Below are 16,892 nucleotides of genomic sequence, written 5' to 3'. Positions count from 1 at the left end.
TGCTCCAACTGCTGTGCCAGGCTGTCACTGCCACGAGACCAGGAACTCTCAGACAAATACATGGCTGCTGAATAGGTTTTAATCAGCACTTCTGCTTTGTTATGGCACCTCTGATCAGCCCTACAAGGTACAGGACACATCCTGATGGCGGTGGGCTGCTGGGACTCTGCATTGTGGCTGCAGATATCCTCTGATCTGGAAACAGCCGCCTTCCCTGGAGAGAGTGTCCATGTGCTGAGGGATCTCCATGAAGTGCTGATGGCCCTGAAGTTATTGCCAGCTGTCAGGACACTGGGAATACTGGGGGCACTGGGGGCACTGAGGGCACTGAGGGCACTGGGGACATTGGAGGAACTGCAGACATTGCTGGATATTGAGAGCACTGCAGACATGGGGGACATGGAAGGAATTGGGGACAGTGGGGATGAAGCAACGCTGGGTCCACATTGATCCTTTGGTCCACATTGATCCCAACCCCATTGGACATCGGGGACAACATTAAGTCACACTCACGATTCTGCATTGACCACACTGGTCACATCGATGGGATCTCATTGACCCCACTGATCTCTACCATGTTTCCATGCTGACCCCAACCCCATGGGACAATGATACACTGACCAAGAATTGGTTGACCCACAAACATTGGACACGTCTGCGGGACCACGCTGACCACAAGGAATCTGGACCCATCCCCATTTCTGACCTCCTACCCCATAAAACCCACTCCAATCACAACCTCGTTTACCCCATAACCTCCTCCAGGTTGGGGCTCATTGTCCTCTGCCAACACCAACCCCAAAACCCACACATTGTGCCCCGAATTGCTCCCACCATCCCCACTGACCGCCCTCCGCACTGCACTGGAGGAGAAATAGAAGATGAAGGGGTCGAGCGCAGCGCTGAGGGTGGTGAGGAGCAGAGCGTAGGGCCTCCACTCAGGGCTGCGCTGCTGCACAAAGCCCACCACATGCGAGATGTTGTAGGGTCCAAAGCAGATCCCAAAGTTGACCATGGTGACCACAGCCAGCCCCACAGTGCGGTACTTCTTCTGCAGCGGGATGTGGGGTCGAGTGAGGAGGGCACGGATGAGGCGGATGTAGCAGAACATGGTGATGGCAAAGGGGATGAGGAAGAGGACGAGGAAGAGCTCAAGGCGCAGCGGAAGGACAAAGCGCAGCTGGGCTTGGGAGAAGTCATCGTAGCAGCTGGTAGCCCCGGTGGCGCTGAGTCTCAGAGGCATTCTGGAAAGTCCACGGGGTGGTGGTGGGGATGTGGGGTGTGTTTGGGGTTGTGCAGGCAGAGGATTTGCGGCTGGAGATGTTGAGGAAAGCATTGGGGCTGGAGATCCTGTAGTTGTCGGCACCGGGGATCTTCGAGCCACTGGGGATGGTGATGTCAGCAGTGGAGGTGTTGGGGACATTGGTGTCAGCACCATCAGGTTTGGTCAACCCAAATCCCCCACGGTCAAACCCAGTGACTCCAAAGCAATGGGAGATGCCCATCTTCAGCCCAGTGGGGTCAACATGACTGGGGTTCTCCATCACGGATCCCCAGGTCTTGATCCCATTCACCCCCAAACCGCCTTTCCCATCAGCCTCAGACCCATTGACACCAAACTCCCTGTGATATTCTGCCACAAAAACGATGGAACAATGGGACAATGCCATCACTGAAAGGACAGCGCTGGCGGCCATCGTCTGCCATAACCTCCGGCGCCGGTTGTAGCGGTGCGGGAACACGACCCCAAAGTAGCGCTCCACACTGAGGGCAGCCATAAAGAGAGTGCTGAGGTAGATGCTGGAGTAGAAGCAGAAGTTTGCTATGGGGCAGAGCACTGTGGGGAAGGGCCACAGCATCTTGGCAGCTGCCTCAGCCATCTTGAAGGGGAGGAAGAGGAGGAGGAGAAGGTCGGCGGTGGTGAGGTGGAGGAGGAGGAGGTCGGCAGCGGTGAGGTGGGGATGAGGACGGTGACACCGGATTTTGATGAGGAGAGTGAGGAAGGTGAAGACGTTGGCAGGAAGACCCACGGCGAAGGTCAGCGCGTAGATGGTGAGGACGAGCATGGCGAGAGGAAGGCTGTGGGACAAAGGGCACAGAGCTGTAGGGCAGGCTAGGGGGTCATACTGGTGTTATGGAAAGGGACATGGTATCAAACTGGGGCTATAGGATGAGCTAAGGGGTGATAGCAGAGCTATGTGTTGGACTGTGGAGTCATGGGGCTATGAGGCAGGATATGGGGCAAAAATGGGGCTGTGGGGCAATATGTTGATTTATGGGTTCATAGGGCTATGGGACAGAAAATGAAGATATGAGATTGGATGTCGAGATATGGGGCAGGATATGGGGCAGTGGGGTGAGATATGGGCCTATGGCGTGTGATATGGGGTTGTGGGAAGGTATATGTAGTCCTAGTACTCCCAAAGATATGAGGATGAGTATGGCAGGAGGAAGGCTCCAGAGCTGTGGGACATAAATCTATGGAGCAGGATACGGATCTATGGGACAGGACATGGGGCGAGATTTGAGGTTATGGGGTATGATATGGGATCACGGTGCAGGATATGACCTCGTACCGCTTCCAAAGTGATAAGGATGAGGATGGAGGGAGGAAAGGCTGCGGGACTTTGGGGCACAGAGCCATGGGGGTGGAATATGGAATCATGGGGCTGTGGGGCGGGAACATGGGGTGATGTGGTTACAGGACATGATGTGGAGCCATGGGTTTATGGGGTGAGGCCCCTCGGCTTCCTCCACACCCATTGGGCAGTGCTGCCCTCATTTGTTTTTAATTTGATTAATTTCTGCATTTCCTGCTCAGAGATGGGGGCAGAGAAGGGGCAGGGCACTGAGCCTCCCCATCCAAAACACCATAACCGCCCCCAAACCCCACAGCTTTCCCATAACTCCCCACACCCCATAACTCAACAAAACCTCATACCCTTCTTACACCCCCCCTATACCCCAAAACCCCATATCCTGCCCTATAGCCCTATGACCCCTATGACATCCCAGACCATAGCTTCATAGCAGTCTCTTGCCCTATATGCTGCCCCATAACCCCGCATAGTACCTCATGGCCCCATACAAATTTACACTGCACCATGATCTCATATCCCCAGACCCATACCCCCATAGCCCCACATCCCACCCCATAGCTCCATGACCCCATATCCCTCCCAATAACCCCATGACTCTCCATCCCTCCCCATTGCCATTGCCATGAATGCCCCACATCCCACAGCCCCCTAGAATCTCCCCATGCGCTCACCTCCACTGCTCACCCCTGTGTCTGTGGGGCACTGTGTGTTATCCCACAGATTATGAGGGACACTCCCAGGGGTGGGGCCACAGGTGGGGGATGCTCCCTCCCCCCACAGAAGCCCTTTGTCCTTTGTTATGGGGTAGGGAAACCCCGTGGGGAAGAGGAGTTACTACTTGAGGGTAAGGGGAAAATTTGAGGGGAATACGTGGGGAGAACACCTGCCCCATAGGTTGCCCCACTGCTTTGGAGGCCCCACAACCTTCCGTGGATGTCCAGAACACTTCTCAATAGAGCACCTCATAGATTTGGAAACACAGCGAACACTCATGGGTCTTCAACACCCTGACCCATAGCTCACCCCATAGACTTGAAGACCACAACCACCTTCCCCATATCTTACACCATAGATTTGTTTGTCATTGTTATTGTCGCTGTCATCATCCACGATGACCTGTGGACCTCCAAAACCCTTCCCTATAGCGCATCACAGAGATTTGGGGCCCCACAGCCACCCCCTTCTCTGACAAAGCCGAGCCCCACATCTTGCCTCATAGATTTGGAGACCCAACGACCACATATGGGCCCCCAGGCCCCTGCCACATGGGTCACCCCAGGAAGGACCCACCACCACCTACAAACCGCCTTCGTCCCGCCCCATGGCTGCAAAGCCCCACAGCACGATCCCATGTGCTCCCAACCCCAGGCTGCGCTGAGTGCCATGGAGTGCCTCGGGCTGCTCGGATGGGGGTCACTCCAAAAGTAATGCCTGCGATTTACTTGTCCCCAAGCTGCTCCTGCCTCGTGGCACCAATGGCGGTGGCCCCCATTCTCAGTGAGTGACAATGGGGACGCGGTGCCACGGGCACTGGTAGTGCAGGAACCCTGTCCAGCATGAGGACCACAATGGTGTGAGCACAGCCGCCTTCCTCCTCTTTGGGGTGACCCCGGCTGATGCTGGCACCTATATTTGCCCCTACAGACCCTGGGGTTACCCCTTTGTGTCCTCACTCCTTAGGGACAACGTGACACCGAAGGTAACATCCACACCTGTGCCCCCGCGTAGCTCTGATCCCCCATGTGTGTGTCCCCCATATCACCAATGGGTGGCAGTGTTACCACATCTCATCCCCAGGGCGGTGGCTGCTGGGGGTGGTGCCACACAAACACCCGGACTACACCCCCCAGACCTCCATGCCCTAAAAGCCCACTGAATACCCCATGGGAAAGCCCAAGCTCCATCGTGGGGCTCCCACCACACACACAGTACTCTGTCCCAGGGAAAGTCCCGAACTGAGTGGTGACACTCCCAGACACCACGCATGGCAACACCCGATGTCATATCCATACAAACGCCAAATCTAAGCCTCTGCACACCTCTAAAGCCTTTAAACATCCCACAGACCACATGGACCCGAACCCTTTTGACCTAATCCTAAATAATAGCCGTAACGTTGACTCGCACCCTAACCCTAACCAATAATAGAAACCCTAAACTTCACCCTAAAACTAACACAAAGCTTAACTCCAATACTAACACTAAATGTAAACGTCAAACTAACCATAAACTTAAACTTAAACCTTATCCTAACGATAAAACAAAAGCTGGTCTTCACGTTCACATAAACCTTAAATCTAACAAAAACCCCAACCCAAATACTAATGACCTAACACTAAACCTAAGCCTAAACCTAACACTAATACTAACCCTAATACTAACACTGACCCTAACCATAACCATAACCCTTACCCTAACCCTAATACTAACCCTAAACCTAACCCTACCTTTACAGTTACACTAACTCTAATCCTAAACATAACCCTAAACATGACCCTTACCCTGAACCTAACCCTACCCTTACAGTAAGAATAACCCTAACCCTAACCTTACCCCTACCACAACCATAACCCTACCCCAACCCTAACATTTACCATAACCATAACCATAACCGTAACCATAACCATAACTGTAACCATAACCATAGCTGTAACCCCAGTCAAAACCATAACCCTAACACTAACCTTAAACCTAACTTTAACCTTACAGTAACCCTAACCTTAAACCTAACCCTACCACAACCATAACCCAACCCCTAACCCTAACCCTATCACTAACCATAACCATAACCAAAACCATAACCATAATCATAACCCTAAGCCTAAGCCTAACCCTACCCATGGAGATGTGGCATTGAAGGACGTGCTCAGTGAGAATGTTGGGGTGAACTAGGGTTGGACTTGGAGCTCACAGAGCTCTTTTCCAACCTTCATGATTCTATGATTCTAACGCTACTACTAACCCTAACCCAACTACTAACCCTAACCCTAACCCAAATATTAACCCTAACCATACTATTAACCGTAACCCTAATGCTAACCCTAACCCAAATACTAACCCTAACCCTAACCATACTATTAACCGTAACCCTAAACCTAACCCTAACCCTACTACTAACCCTAATCCTAACCCTACCCTAACCCTAACCATACTATTAACTGTAACCCTAACCCTAACCTGACCCCAAACCCAAACCCTAATCCTAACACTAACCCTAACCCTATCCCTAACCCTAACCCTCACCTTAATACTCACCCTAACCCTAATGATCTAACCCTAATCCTCATCCTAAACATCACCCTAACTCTAACTCTATCCCTAACCCTCAATCAAACATAAACCCTAACCCTAACCTCTATTTCTAACCCTAATAGCCCTAAGTCATAGCCTTTATGTGTGGCATTATAAATGCACACCAAAACACGCACACAATAACGCACATCTGTGTCCTTAGCATGCAGTTCCCGTGTTGGCACTACGTGTGTGCCAGCACTGCACACACATGTCCATAGCACGTGACCGATGTCAGGACCACATGTGTGCCCCATACACTTCTGTGTCCCCATAGCGTGCCCCACGTTTGGGTGCGTCTCACTGTGTCCCCACTGGCTCCTGCTGCTGTCCCCAGTGGGGGTGGCAGAAGTAGGGATGACAGAGTGCGGTACCCCAAGTGCGTGGTGACGGCTGGCTGGACGTGTTGGGGACCTTGTGTGACATCCCATGTGGGACAGCCCATTGGGGCCACGTGTCTCATGTTTGGCATCCCATTGGGGGACAACGTGCAGGGTGACGTGCTGGCAGAGCACTGAGGACAGTATGTGACAAACTGTGATGACAAACTGCAAAGAACAAACCAGCGGGGACTATTTGCACCACTGCATCTGTACCACATTGCTGGGGACCCCATAGTGCCACTTCCCATTTGGGCTATGATTGCCATATCAGGAGGTGACATCACAACATCCTGACCAAAAAGGGGAACTGACAGCAGCTCTCCAACCACTCCCTGCCCCTTCTGCAGATTCGCTGTCCCCAAGCTGCTCCTGCCACATGGCACCAATGGAGGTGGCCCTCATCCTCGGTGAGTGACCATGGGGACGTGGTGCCACGGGGGTTGGTGGCCCTGTGTGGGACCAGGACCGTGTCCCTTGCAGGTTGGTGGCTGGTGGGAGCGAGCAGCGCAGTGCAACGTGAGTATGGGGACAGGGGGAGAATGGGGACAGAGGGAGGAAACTGTGGTCAGGAGGCCAGCAGAGGGGCTGAGGAAGGTGTGCAGGGACAAGGCTGACTGCTGTCCCCTGTCCTAGTGCCCCGACCCTCCCTGTCACTGCACCCCAGCCAGGGGGTGTCCCTGGGGGACACTTTCACCCTGCGGTGCCACCTGCCCCGGCTGGCTGCCTGGGTCTGGCTGTACCAGGAAGGAGCTTGGTCGTACAACAAGGGGAAGAAGAAGGAGCAGAACACGGCTGAGTTCTTCTTTGTTAGCACAAAGCGGGAACACGCAGGTCGTTATTGGTGTCAGTACCGGGTGTCTGAATCAGTCGAGGTGTCAATGAAGAGTGACCCTGTGGAGCTGGTGCTGACAGGTGAGAACACTGGGACAGTGGACAGCTCTGTGAGTTCTCAACAGGACCATGTCCCATTGCTATCCACTCCCTCATGCAGATCGCAATTTCCCCCCACCTCATATCTCCCTTCACCCCGAGGAACGTGTGAGGACAGGGACCAATGTCACCATCCGCTGCTGGAACAAGGACTATGGGGCCGCCTTTCTCCTGCACAAGGATGGACGCTCAGCTCCTATCCAGCGCCTGGTCCCAGATGATGTTGGCGCAGTCTCCTTCACCCTCTTTGGGGTGACCCCAGCTGACAGTGGCATCTACAGGTGTTCCTATCGCCCCAAGAACTACCCCTTTCTGTCCTCACCCCTTGGGGACAGTGTAACGCTGGAGGTGACACCCACAGCTGCACCCCCAGGTAGGTACCTGCCCCCCATGTGTTTATCTCCAGTGCCACCCATGGGTGGCAGTGTCATCACATCCCTTCCCCATGGAGGTGATGCTGGGGATGAACACACCCAAGTACCTGTACCCCACAGGTGTTGAGTTGGTGTCCCGTGGGAACCTGGTGGTGGCAGTGGTGAGGGGCTGCGCTGCTGTCCTCATCTTTGGCCTCGGCGTCTTCTTTGTCATCGATGCCCGCAGCCTCTGGATACGGAGAGATGAGAGTCTGGGTGGGGAAGGGATTTAATGGTTTGGATCTCCTGTACATCCCCTACACATCTCCCCCGTCTTTCTCTTCCTCTCCTTCCATTCTTCTGTAGAATCCACCAGGTGTACCTTTGGATCCACTATACATTGCCTATCGATTCCCCCAGGTGTTCTTTAACCCCATTCCATCACCTATAAATCCATCATGTATCCCCTGCCTCCCCTTCCAGACCCTATAAATTATCTAGTCCCAGTCATCTTGTGCATCTGTGTCCATCCTTTACTGATCCACTATGAATCCACCCAAGAGTTACCTGCTTCCTGTTGCATCCCCTTCCTGTTCTCACAAGTCCAACAAGTTTCACACCCCCTTCATCCCCCATAACCCCACAATTCTCCAGTTCTGTTTTGACTCCGGTGCCTACCCACAAAATCCTCAGATGGTGAAGTTCCAGATGAGTCTTTAGGTCAGGAACTCTGGATCCCAACCTGTCCCATCTGCCCCCCATACTCCACCTGGAACCCAAATCCCCTCACGTGAGGACCCCAGGACTCCCCAAATCATATGACTGCATTAGAGACCCCCAGGCCCCAAACTGAAGTCCTTGCAGACCCTGGGGAAATCCCAACCATAAACATCTCCCCATCAGTATGGGTAACCCCAAACCATGTAGTGGGACCCCAAAAAGCCACACATAGGATCTCCCAGTTTTGGACCAATTGGACCCCAAATCAACATCCCTCCCAGATCCCCAAATGCATTGTCTTTGACATTCACCTCACACTTACAACAGAGCTGTCTCTCCTCACTGCCATCCTGAGGAGCCCCACAGTCTTTCTCCGCTGTCTCCATGTGACCCCTGGTGACAGTGAGGGACTGACCTGTGCCGACCAGGAGATCCCATCCCATGGGGGCACCCACCACTCCACAGCTCCCAGATACCAATGCTAACGTGGGTGCTGGAAGACCCCATTAATGTCTCCCTCCCAGGTGTCTCCTTTTTGGGGTGCACTGTGTGGGAGAGACCCCAGTTCCCTGTTGTGGGTTCTTTGACACCCTGTTCCCCCTCAGTGATTCCCAGACCTCACTAAATCTAACACCCTCAAGTCCTTGCCAGAGCCTCCATATGCTAAATCACATCAAATCCCTAAGTGCTCATCTCTAACCACAACATCCTTTCATTGCCCTCAAATCCTTCTGCACCCTTTAATACCGTGGGTGCAGATCCCCACAGCTGTGAGCAGAGCGTGTTCCAACACAGCTGCTCTCAGCAGTACAGCAGCCTCAGAGCTGCTGCTCACAGCGCTGAGCTGTTCCTTCCCTCTGGGCTATCCCAGCTCTCAGGGCTCTTTCCTTCCCTGCGCTGGCACTGCTTCTCCTCCCCAAGGGCTGCCCTGCAATTCTGGATGCTTCTGCCCGTTGGCCTGCAGCGTGTGCTCATGGCACAGCGGCCATGGATGCAATGTGCTCCTTGTGCTCAGCAGTGCCATCGCTCGCGCTGCAGGAACCTCACCATGGGAACTCCTCACACGGGCACTCTCTGCTCCACACAAGTGCTGTGGAACAACAAAAACCATTTTCTGGCAGGTTTTCTTTGCTTGCTACCTCTCAAACATTTGCAAGACAAGGCTCTTGCCAGAACAACAGAGGCTGCAAAGCACGAGATGCCGTGAGATAACCGGACAGCCTTTGTGGGTCCACCAATGGCACTGCTTCACCGCAAGCACCTTTCTGGTACAGACACATTTCTGACCAATGTGGCATTGTGAACTCACTTCTTTACATCCTTGCGATGCTGCAGCTGCCCACCAGCAGACACAGAGGGATGCCCAGAGAAGCTGCATTTCTTGCTGTCTCCTTTTGGCCAGGTGGAGACTTCAACCTTTGGATGAGCACTCTCATCCCCCCTTCTGCTCCAGCACTGCAGCTCCTCAAAACAGACCACGATTGCTTTTCCCCTTCCATCTCTCTCTCTTACGTTCCTTCTCTGCTTCTCTCCATTTCCTCTCTTTTCTTTCTTTTTCTCTCTCTCCCTCATTTACATCCCATCTACAACCTCAAACTCCAATGTGGACACCTAAGTCATATTCATAGGAGCACCAAATCTAAGCCTCTGCACACCCCTAAAGCCTTAACCACCCCACAGACCCCATGGGTACCCTCAAGCCATGCATTGGGAACCCCTAACAACACCTGTAGCGTCCCTCAAAGTCTTACCCAAGGAGACCCCAAATCTCAGCCAGCCCAGAACAACAAGCGCACTCCCCTGGCTATTACCCCACATACTGGGATCATTGGTCCCCCCACATGCACTTTGGGGAACCCCATGGTATCACCCCACTGTTCCCCTGTGTCTCCAGGTGCCACCCGCTGACAACGAGGGGCTGACCTACACTGAGCTGCAAGCTGTGACCCCCAGCTTCTGCCGCCCTGGGCCCAGCGCGGTCCCCCAGCCCCCGGTTATCTGTCTCAGGTGTTTGCCAAGGATGACATTTCCCTCCTGCTGTGCTCCGTCCTTGGCAATAGTTTGTCACAGATGTCTGTACCCCAAAGGGCGGTGCCATGGATGAGGCAGATGTGGAGCGCTGGGTGTTTCTTTCCGCTCAGAGAGGGCTGATGGACCCTGGCTGAGACACACAGCCACAGTTCTGAGCTGAATGCCTGCCTGCAGTGCTGTGCATTCCATCAGAAGATTCACAGCTCACGTGTTCATGGTGACAGAAAATGGAGTCTCACAGATAAACCCCCAAAAGGATGAATTTCTCCTCACTTTGGAGCCCTGTTCCCCCATCCCTGCACACAGCACAGAGCACAGCTGCGTCTTTCCGCTGCTCACAGCACTGAGCACAGCGATGTGTCACAGCGCACAGCACCATCGGCCATCGCTCCCATCAGCACCGCACTGCGCCCCGTGTCCCCATCTCAGCTCACACAGTGCCCATCACACAGCGCTGTGTGGCTGCGGGGAGCCATGGGTGTGCACCCAGGCTTGGGCCGGGCTGCTCTGTGGGGCAGAGCTGGTTCCATATGGGGTGGGGTGGTGGGGGGCAGCCGCAGAACTCGACGATCCCCACAGATCACCCCAGCCCTACAGTTCTGTCCCTCTGTGCGATCTCCTCCCAGCTCTGAGACCCCCAACCCTAAACCACAGCACCGCCCCACAACCAGCCCTGTGGGACCGCACTCCTTCCCCATCTGCCTCAGAGGAACTCCTCATTCCTCAGGGATCCCTCACACCTTCCCAGTCCTGCCCAGAAATACACCCACAGTGCCTCTGGCAAACAGAGCTCTTGGCAATCCACCCCAACATCTCATCACCAGTCCTGTGGGACCCCAGATCTGTCCCCAGCCACCCCAAGGCCTCGATGAGTCCATGTTCCCAACCACATGTGTGCACACCCATAGGTCTGCATCCCCGTGTGTGCCACTGCATGTCTTCATGTATATTACATGTGTGTGCACAGTCACATACGCACAGCAGCCGTACACACATGTACTACATGCTTAGTGCTCTGCCTCTGTGTGTCTGTGACATCGTGTGTGTGCACTGATACACGTACAAAATAATGCACATGTGTGTGTCCTTAGCATGTGACAGATGTCTGTGTGGGTGTCACTGTGTCCTCAGTGGTTCCTGCTGCTGTCCTCATCGAGGATGGTGGAGGAAAGCACAGTGGGGACAGAGTTTGGAACCCAAAGTTTGTGGAGACAGCAGGCTGGATGTATTGGGGACCGCCTGTGACATCCCATGTGGGACACCCCACTGAAGCCACATGTCCTGTGTTTTACACCCCCTTAGATGATGCCGTGCATTGCCACACAGTGGCAGTGCTTTGCAGGAAGCGTGTGACAGCTGAGAGGTGACCGCCTGTGTGGGGCATCCCAACAGGGACTGCAGTTCCAGCCTCATGCAGAGAAACCCATGGCGTATCCCCAAAGACACCACCCCTTGGCGACCGCAATTGCAACACTGAGGAGGTGACAACATGTCACTTCTTGTCCCTTGGAGACTGAAAGCAGCTCTCCGGCCACTTCCTTTCTCTGCTGCAGTCTCACTGTCCCCAAGCTGCTCCTGCCTCATGGCACCAATGGTGGTGAACCTCATCCTGGGTGAGTGACCATGGGGATGTGTTGCCATGGGGGTTGGTGGCCCTGAGTGGGACCAGGACTGTGTCCCTTGCAGGTTGGTGGCTGGTGGCAGTGAGCCGGGCACAGAAACGTGAGTATGGGGTGAGGGGAAAATGGGGACGGAGGCAGGGGTGTGTGGTCAGGGGAGCAGCAGAGGGGCCCAGGAGGGTGTGCAGGGACAAGGCTGACTGCTGTCCCCTGTCCTAGTGCCCCGACCCTCCCTGTCGCTGCACCCCAGCCAGGGGGCGTCCCTGGGGGACAATGTCACCCTGCGCTGCCACCTGCCCCAGCCAGCTGCCTGGGTCCGACTCTATCGGTACCAAAATCCAACATACATCGAGCAGAAGGACAACGTGCAGGACATGGCTGAGTTCTCCTTGACTAGCATTAAACAGGAAGCTGCAGTGATATATCAGTGCCAGTACCAGGGGTTGGCGCCTGCAGGGACATCGCAGAAGAGTGACCCCATGGAGCTGTTGGTGACAGGTGAGGACACTGAGGAAAGCAGATGGCCCTGGGCTGTTCCCACAGGGCTGTGTTCCATCTCTGTTACCTCTCTGTGCTCAGATCACAGGTATCCCCCACCTGGCATTTCCCTGAGCCCCAAAAAGCATGTGGAGATGGGGAGCAACATCACCATCCAGTGCTGGAATAAGGACTATGGGGCCTCCTTCCTCCTGCACAAGGCTGGGCACTCAGCCCCTATCCAGCACCAGGAACCCGATTATTGGGGCACAGCCACCTTCACCCTCTTCGGGGTGACCCCAGCTGACTCCGGCACCTATAGGTGCTCCTACCGCATCGGGGGCTGCTGCCTTCTGTTTTCACCCCTTGGGGATAATGTGACCCTGGAAGTGATTCCCAGACCTGCACCCCCAGGTAGGTCTGAGCCCCCATTTCGTTCTCCCCTTCTCACCCATGGCTGACAGTGTCACTGCATCCCTCATCCACTGTGATGAGGGCTGTGTATGGAGACACCTAAAGCACTTCAACCCCACAGGTGTCAATGGGGGTCCCAGCAGGAACCTGGTGGCAGCAGTGGCGGGGGGCTGTGCTGCTGCCATTGTCATCATCACTGTCTCTTTCCTCCTTGTTGCTCTGAGAAGACAAATGCAGAGAGCTGAGAGGCCTGGTGGGGAAGGGGTTAAATGGCTTTGATCTCCCATAGATCCCCTATGGATCCCAGCTGGTGTTGTTTGGGCACTTCATAATCCCACCCTTCTCTCCTCCCCTTTATGACTCAGGTGCCACCCCCAGAAGCCCCGAGGCCATGCAGTTCCAGGTCAGTGTCTGGGTCAGGGGACCCCTAACAACAAAATGCCCCATTGCCCACCCCCCCAAGACCTCAACAGGGAACCCCAAACCCTGCCCGTGGGGACCCCAAGGAAACCTCTCCCTTTTATGCCTTCCCATGGTGTTGTGTGCATCCCCAAAGCAAGGCCATGGAGACCTCCAAATCTCCACCATTGGGATGCCCCACAACCCAAACTGAAGCCCCCTGGCATGCTCCAAGCCTTAAACATCCCCAGACTCCATGGGCACCCTCAAACGATAATGTAACACCCAAACACCACCCTCAGGGAAACCCAGTGTCATACCCACAGCTTCCCACAATCTTCACCACCCCACAATCCCAACCCCCTTCCCCTGGACAGCCCACCACACATTACACAATGCCATCATCCCCTCAGTTGGGATGTTGGGATCCCATGGTCACACTGCTGTCCCTGTGTCCCCAGGTGTCCCCCGGTGACAGCGAGGGTCTGACCTACGCCCAGCTGCAAGCTGTGACCCCCAGCACCCACCCCCCAGATTCTTCCACCACTCCTGAACCCCCCATTATCTACACCGTGGTGGACACGTGGGGACCCCGCTGATGCCCCCAGATGTGTATGCAAACACGGGTGTGTTGTGTGCACACATGGACTTCAAGGGTGCACAGTTCTGGTGTGCTCAGTGTGCTCACCATCACGTGTGAATTACAGCCATGTACCTGTGCGTGTGAACACGTGGATGTGTATTAAATGGGTGTGCACCATCCCATGTGCACAACAGGTGTACAAACACACGTGTGGGACACGCTGAACTCTGTGCTTCTGTGTGTGTCTGTGCGATGCCGTATGTGTGCACCACCAGCTGTACACACTGCTGCTCATGTGTCTCCTTAGCGTGTGCTCCCAAGGTCTGCACAGTGCGTGTGCCTCCACAGCACAGGCATGTCATCAACACGTGCCCTGTGCATGCACCACATCTGTCCCCACAGCACAAGTGTCCTTTCCATGTGCTCCCACAGCGCATCTCCATCTCCACAAGCCAAACCAGCCTCTTATCCCACAGTGGTTTTGGGGCAGGATTTGTGGTGAGGAGGGAAAATGCCTTTGGGTGACGGTTGGGAACAGGACAGAGGGGTTGTGGGGTTTTCCAGAAAGTGGGGGAGAAGAGGAAGTTTGTGTGTGGGAGGGCTGTGTGTGGGAGCAGCAGTGCGGGGAAGGGCAGGAGAGCTGCGTTCCCCCTTTTGGTGGTGGAAGGGGAAATGCTGGAGAGTTTGTGAGCTCAGTGGAGATTTTTGGGTTCAGATGGAGGATTGTGGGTCGGCTGGATGGAGAACTTTTGGGACCACAGAAAGATCTGGGAGCTTCATGAAGGATCTGCAGTCTTCTCGATGGAGGTTTGGGGCTGGATAGAAATGTTGGGTTGGTTGGAGGCTTTGGGTCTGAGTGGAGGATTTTGGGGTGGATGGAGGTTTTGGTGTAGATGGGGTATTACGGTATGAATGATGGATTTGGTGGCTGAATGGAGTCTTGGTGGCCTGGATGTAGAGATTGTGTCTGGCTGTACAGATCAGAGGTTGATGTTGATTTAGGGGCAGAATGGAGATTTCAGAGGGGACAGAGATTTTGGGGGATGGGTGATATTTATGTGGCCGGATGGTGGATGTGGGGACTGAATGGAGTTATTTTGGGGTGGATGATGATTTTTGTGGCTGAAGGTAATGGGGTTCATTGAGATTTTGAAGGACTGTGTGTGGAGGGTGGTGTGGGGTGTGGATGTTGGGACTGGATGAAGGATTTGGGGTGGCTGGATGGAGATTGTGGGGCTGGATACGGAGTTTGCTGTGAGATGTAGGTTTTGGGAATGGGTGGAGATCATTGGGATGAATGGAAGTTTTGGGGTCAGAATGGAGATGCTGTAGGTCGATTGCAGGATTTTAGGGTCTGGTTAAGGATTTTGGGGGTGAGTGGAGGTATTGGTATTGGAAGGACAGATAGATATTAGGAAACATGGTTCAGGTGTGTGGGTGGATAGAAGGGCCAACAGGTGGGAAGATAGAGAGACTGACAGGCAGAAGGTGGCTTGAATTTGTTGTGTCCATACTGGATCAGGAGGTGCAGCCCCAGGAGCAGGAGATCCTGTAGGACGATGGATGGATGGGGGGATGGATGGATGGACGGACGGACGGATGGAAGAGCAACAGAGTGATAGAAAGCAGCTTTTCTCCAGGGAAATTGAGGTTATGGTTGCTGCAGGAGAAGAGTAAAGATGACCGGGATGTGAATGAGGGAGAGAGAGAAAAAGAAAGAAAAGAGGGGAAATGGAGAGAAGTAGAGAAGGAATGTAAGAGAGAGAGATGGAGGGAGAAAAGCAATCGTGGTCCATTCTGAGGAGCTGCAGTGCTGGAGCAGAAGGGGGGATGAGACTGCTCATCCAATCGCTGAAGTCTCCACCTGGCCAAAAGGAGACAGCAAGAAATGCAGCTTCTCGGGGCATCCCTTTGTGCCTGCTGGTGGGCAGCTGCAGCATCGCAAGGATGTAAGAAGTGAGTTCACAATGGCACATTGGTCAGAAATGTGTCTGTACCAGAAAGGTGCTTGTGGTGAAGCAGTGCCATTGGTGGACAGACAAAGGCTGTCCGGTTATATCACGGCATATCGTGCTTTGCAGCCTCTGTTGTTCTGGCAAGAGCCTTGTCTTGCAAATGTTTGAGAGGTAGCAAGCAAAGAAAACCTGTCAGAAAATGGGTTTTGTTGTTCCACAGCACTTGTGTGGAGCAGAGTGCCTGTGTGAGGAGTTCCCATGGAGAGGTTCCTGCAGCGCGAGCGATGGCACTGCTGAGCACAAGGAGCACGTTGCATCCATGGCCGCTGTGCCATGAGCACACGCTGCAGGCCAACGGGCAGAAGCATCCAGAATTGCAGGGCAGCCCTCCAAGAGGAGAAGCAGTGCCAGCGCAGGGAAGGAAAGAGGCCTGAGAGCTGGGATGGCCCAGAGGGAAGGAACAGCTCAGCGCTGTGAGCAGCAGCTCTGAGGCTGCTGTACTGCTGAGAGAAGTTGTGTTGGAACACGCTCTGCTCACAGCTGTGGGGATCTGCACCCACGGTATTAAAGGGTGCGGAAGGATTTGAGTGCAATGAAAGGATACTGTGGTTAGAGATGAGCATTTAGGGATTTGATGTGATTGAGAAGCATATGGGGGCTCTGGCAGTGACTTGTGGGGGTTAGATTTGGTGAGATCTGGGAATCACTGAGAGGGGAAACAGAGCATCAGGGAGCCCAAAACAGGGAATTTGGGTCTCTCCCACACAGTGCACCCCAAAAATGAGACACCTTGGAGGGAGACATTAATGGGGTCTTCCAGCACCCACGTTAGCATCGGTACCTGGGGTCTGTGGAGTGGTGGGTGCCCCCATGGGATGGGATCTCCTGGTCGGCACAGGTCAGTCCCTCACTGTCACCAGGGGTCACATGGAGACAGTGGGGCTCCTCAGGATGGCAGTGAGGAGGGACAGCTCTGTTGTAAGTGTGAGGTGAATGTCAAAGACGATGCATTTGGGGATCTGGGAGGGATTTTGATTTGGGGTCCAATTGGTCCAAAACTGGGAGATCCTATGTGTGGCTTTTTGCGGTCCCACTACATGGTTTGGGGTTACCCATACTGATGGGGAGATGTTTATG

General features: G+C 54.1%; 3 protein-coding genes across 6 annotated transcripts in view; 2 read left to right on the top strand and 1 right to left on the bottom strand.

Moving 5' to 3' along the window:
• CHIR-B6 (immunoglobulin-like receptor CHIR-B6) overlaps positions 1–16,892 on the top strand; it is a gene marked incomplete in the record, with an annotated part of 141,313 nt that overhangs the window by 15,108 nt on the left and 109,313 nt on the right. For 2 of the 3 annotated variants that reach the window (NM_001398082.1, NM_001318406.3), the window contains 1 exon segment: positions 6,650–6,681. In NM_001398082.1, coding sequence (NP_001385011.1) covers positions 6,651–6,681 — 31 coding nt within the window. 3 annotated transcript variants of the gene reach the window in all.
• LOC107049618 (free fatty acid receptor 2-like) lies at positions 745–5,006 on the bottom strand. Its single transcript, XM_046904788.1, is given in 4 exon segments — positions 745–840; positions 842–1,207; positions 1,209–2,079; positions 3,272–5,006. Coding segments are annotated over 3 exon segments (1,320 nt in total). The 5' UTR covers positions 2,067–2,079; positions 3,272–5,006.
• LOC112529946 (T-cell-interacting, activating receptor on myeloid cells protein 1-like) lies at positions 11,831–14,025 on the top strand. Of its 2 annotated transcripts, XM_040654339.2 has the most exons (7): positions 11,831–11,921; positions 11,995–12,030; positions 12,147–12,425; positions 12,507–12,818; positions 12,940–13,071; positions 13,184–13,221; positions 13,679–14,025. In XM_040654339.2, the coding sequence occupies exons 1-7, from the start codon at positions 11,891–11,893 to the stop codon at positions 13,814–13,816; spliced, it is 966 nt and encodes a 321-aa protein (XP_040510273.1). In that variant the 5' UTR covers positions 11,831–11,890; the 3' UTR covers positions 13,817–14,025. The 2 variants fall into 2 exon arrangements, with proteins under 2 accessions (XP_040510273.1, XP_046760819.1); XM_046904863.1 differs by lacking the exons at positions 13,184–13,221; positions 13,679–14,025 and having other exon boundaries at positions 11,838–11,921; positions 12,940–13,097.

Source organism: Gallus gallus, chromosome 31 (assembly GCF_016699485.2).
Source record: "Gallus gallus isolate bGalGal1 chromosome 31, bGalGal1.mat.broiler.GRCg7b, whole genome shotgun sequence".
NCBI classification, from domain to species: Eukaryota; Metazoa; Chordata; class Aves; order Galliformes; family Phasianidae; genus Gallus; species Gallus gallus.
The sequence above is the reverse complement of the archived record's forward strand: the minus strand, read 5'-3'. Positions and strand labels throughout refer to the sequence as shown.

Coding starts and splice junctions, on each gene's coding strand:
- LOC112529946 (XM_040654339.2), top strand. CDS start 11,891: ATGGCACCAATGGTGGTGAACCTCATCCTGG. Junction 11,922..11,994: donor GGTGGTGAACCTCATCCTGG/GTGAGTGACCAT, acceptor TGTCCCTTGCAG/GTTGGTGGCTGGTGGCAGTG. Junction 13,072..13,183: donor GCAGAGAGCTGAGAGGCCTG/GTGGGGAAGGGG, acceptor TTTATGACTCAG/GTGCCACCCCCAGAAGCCCC.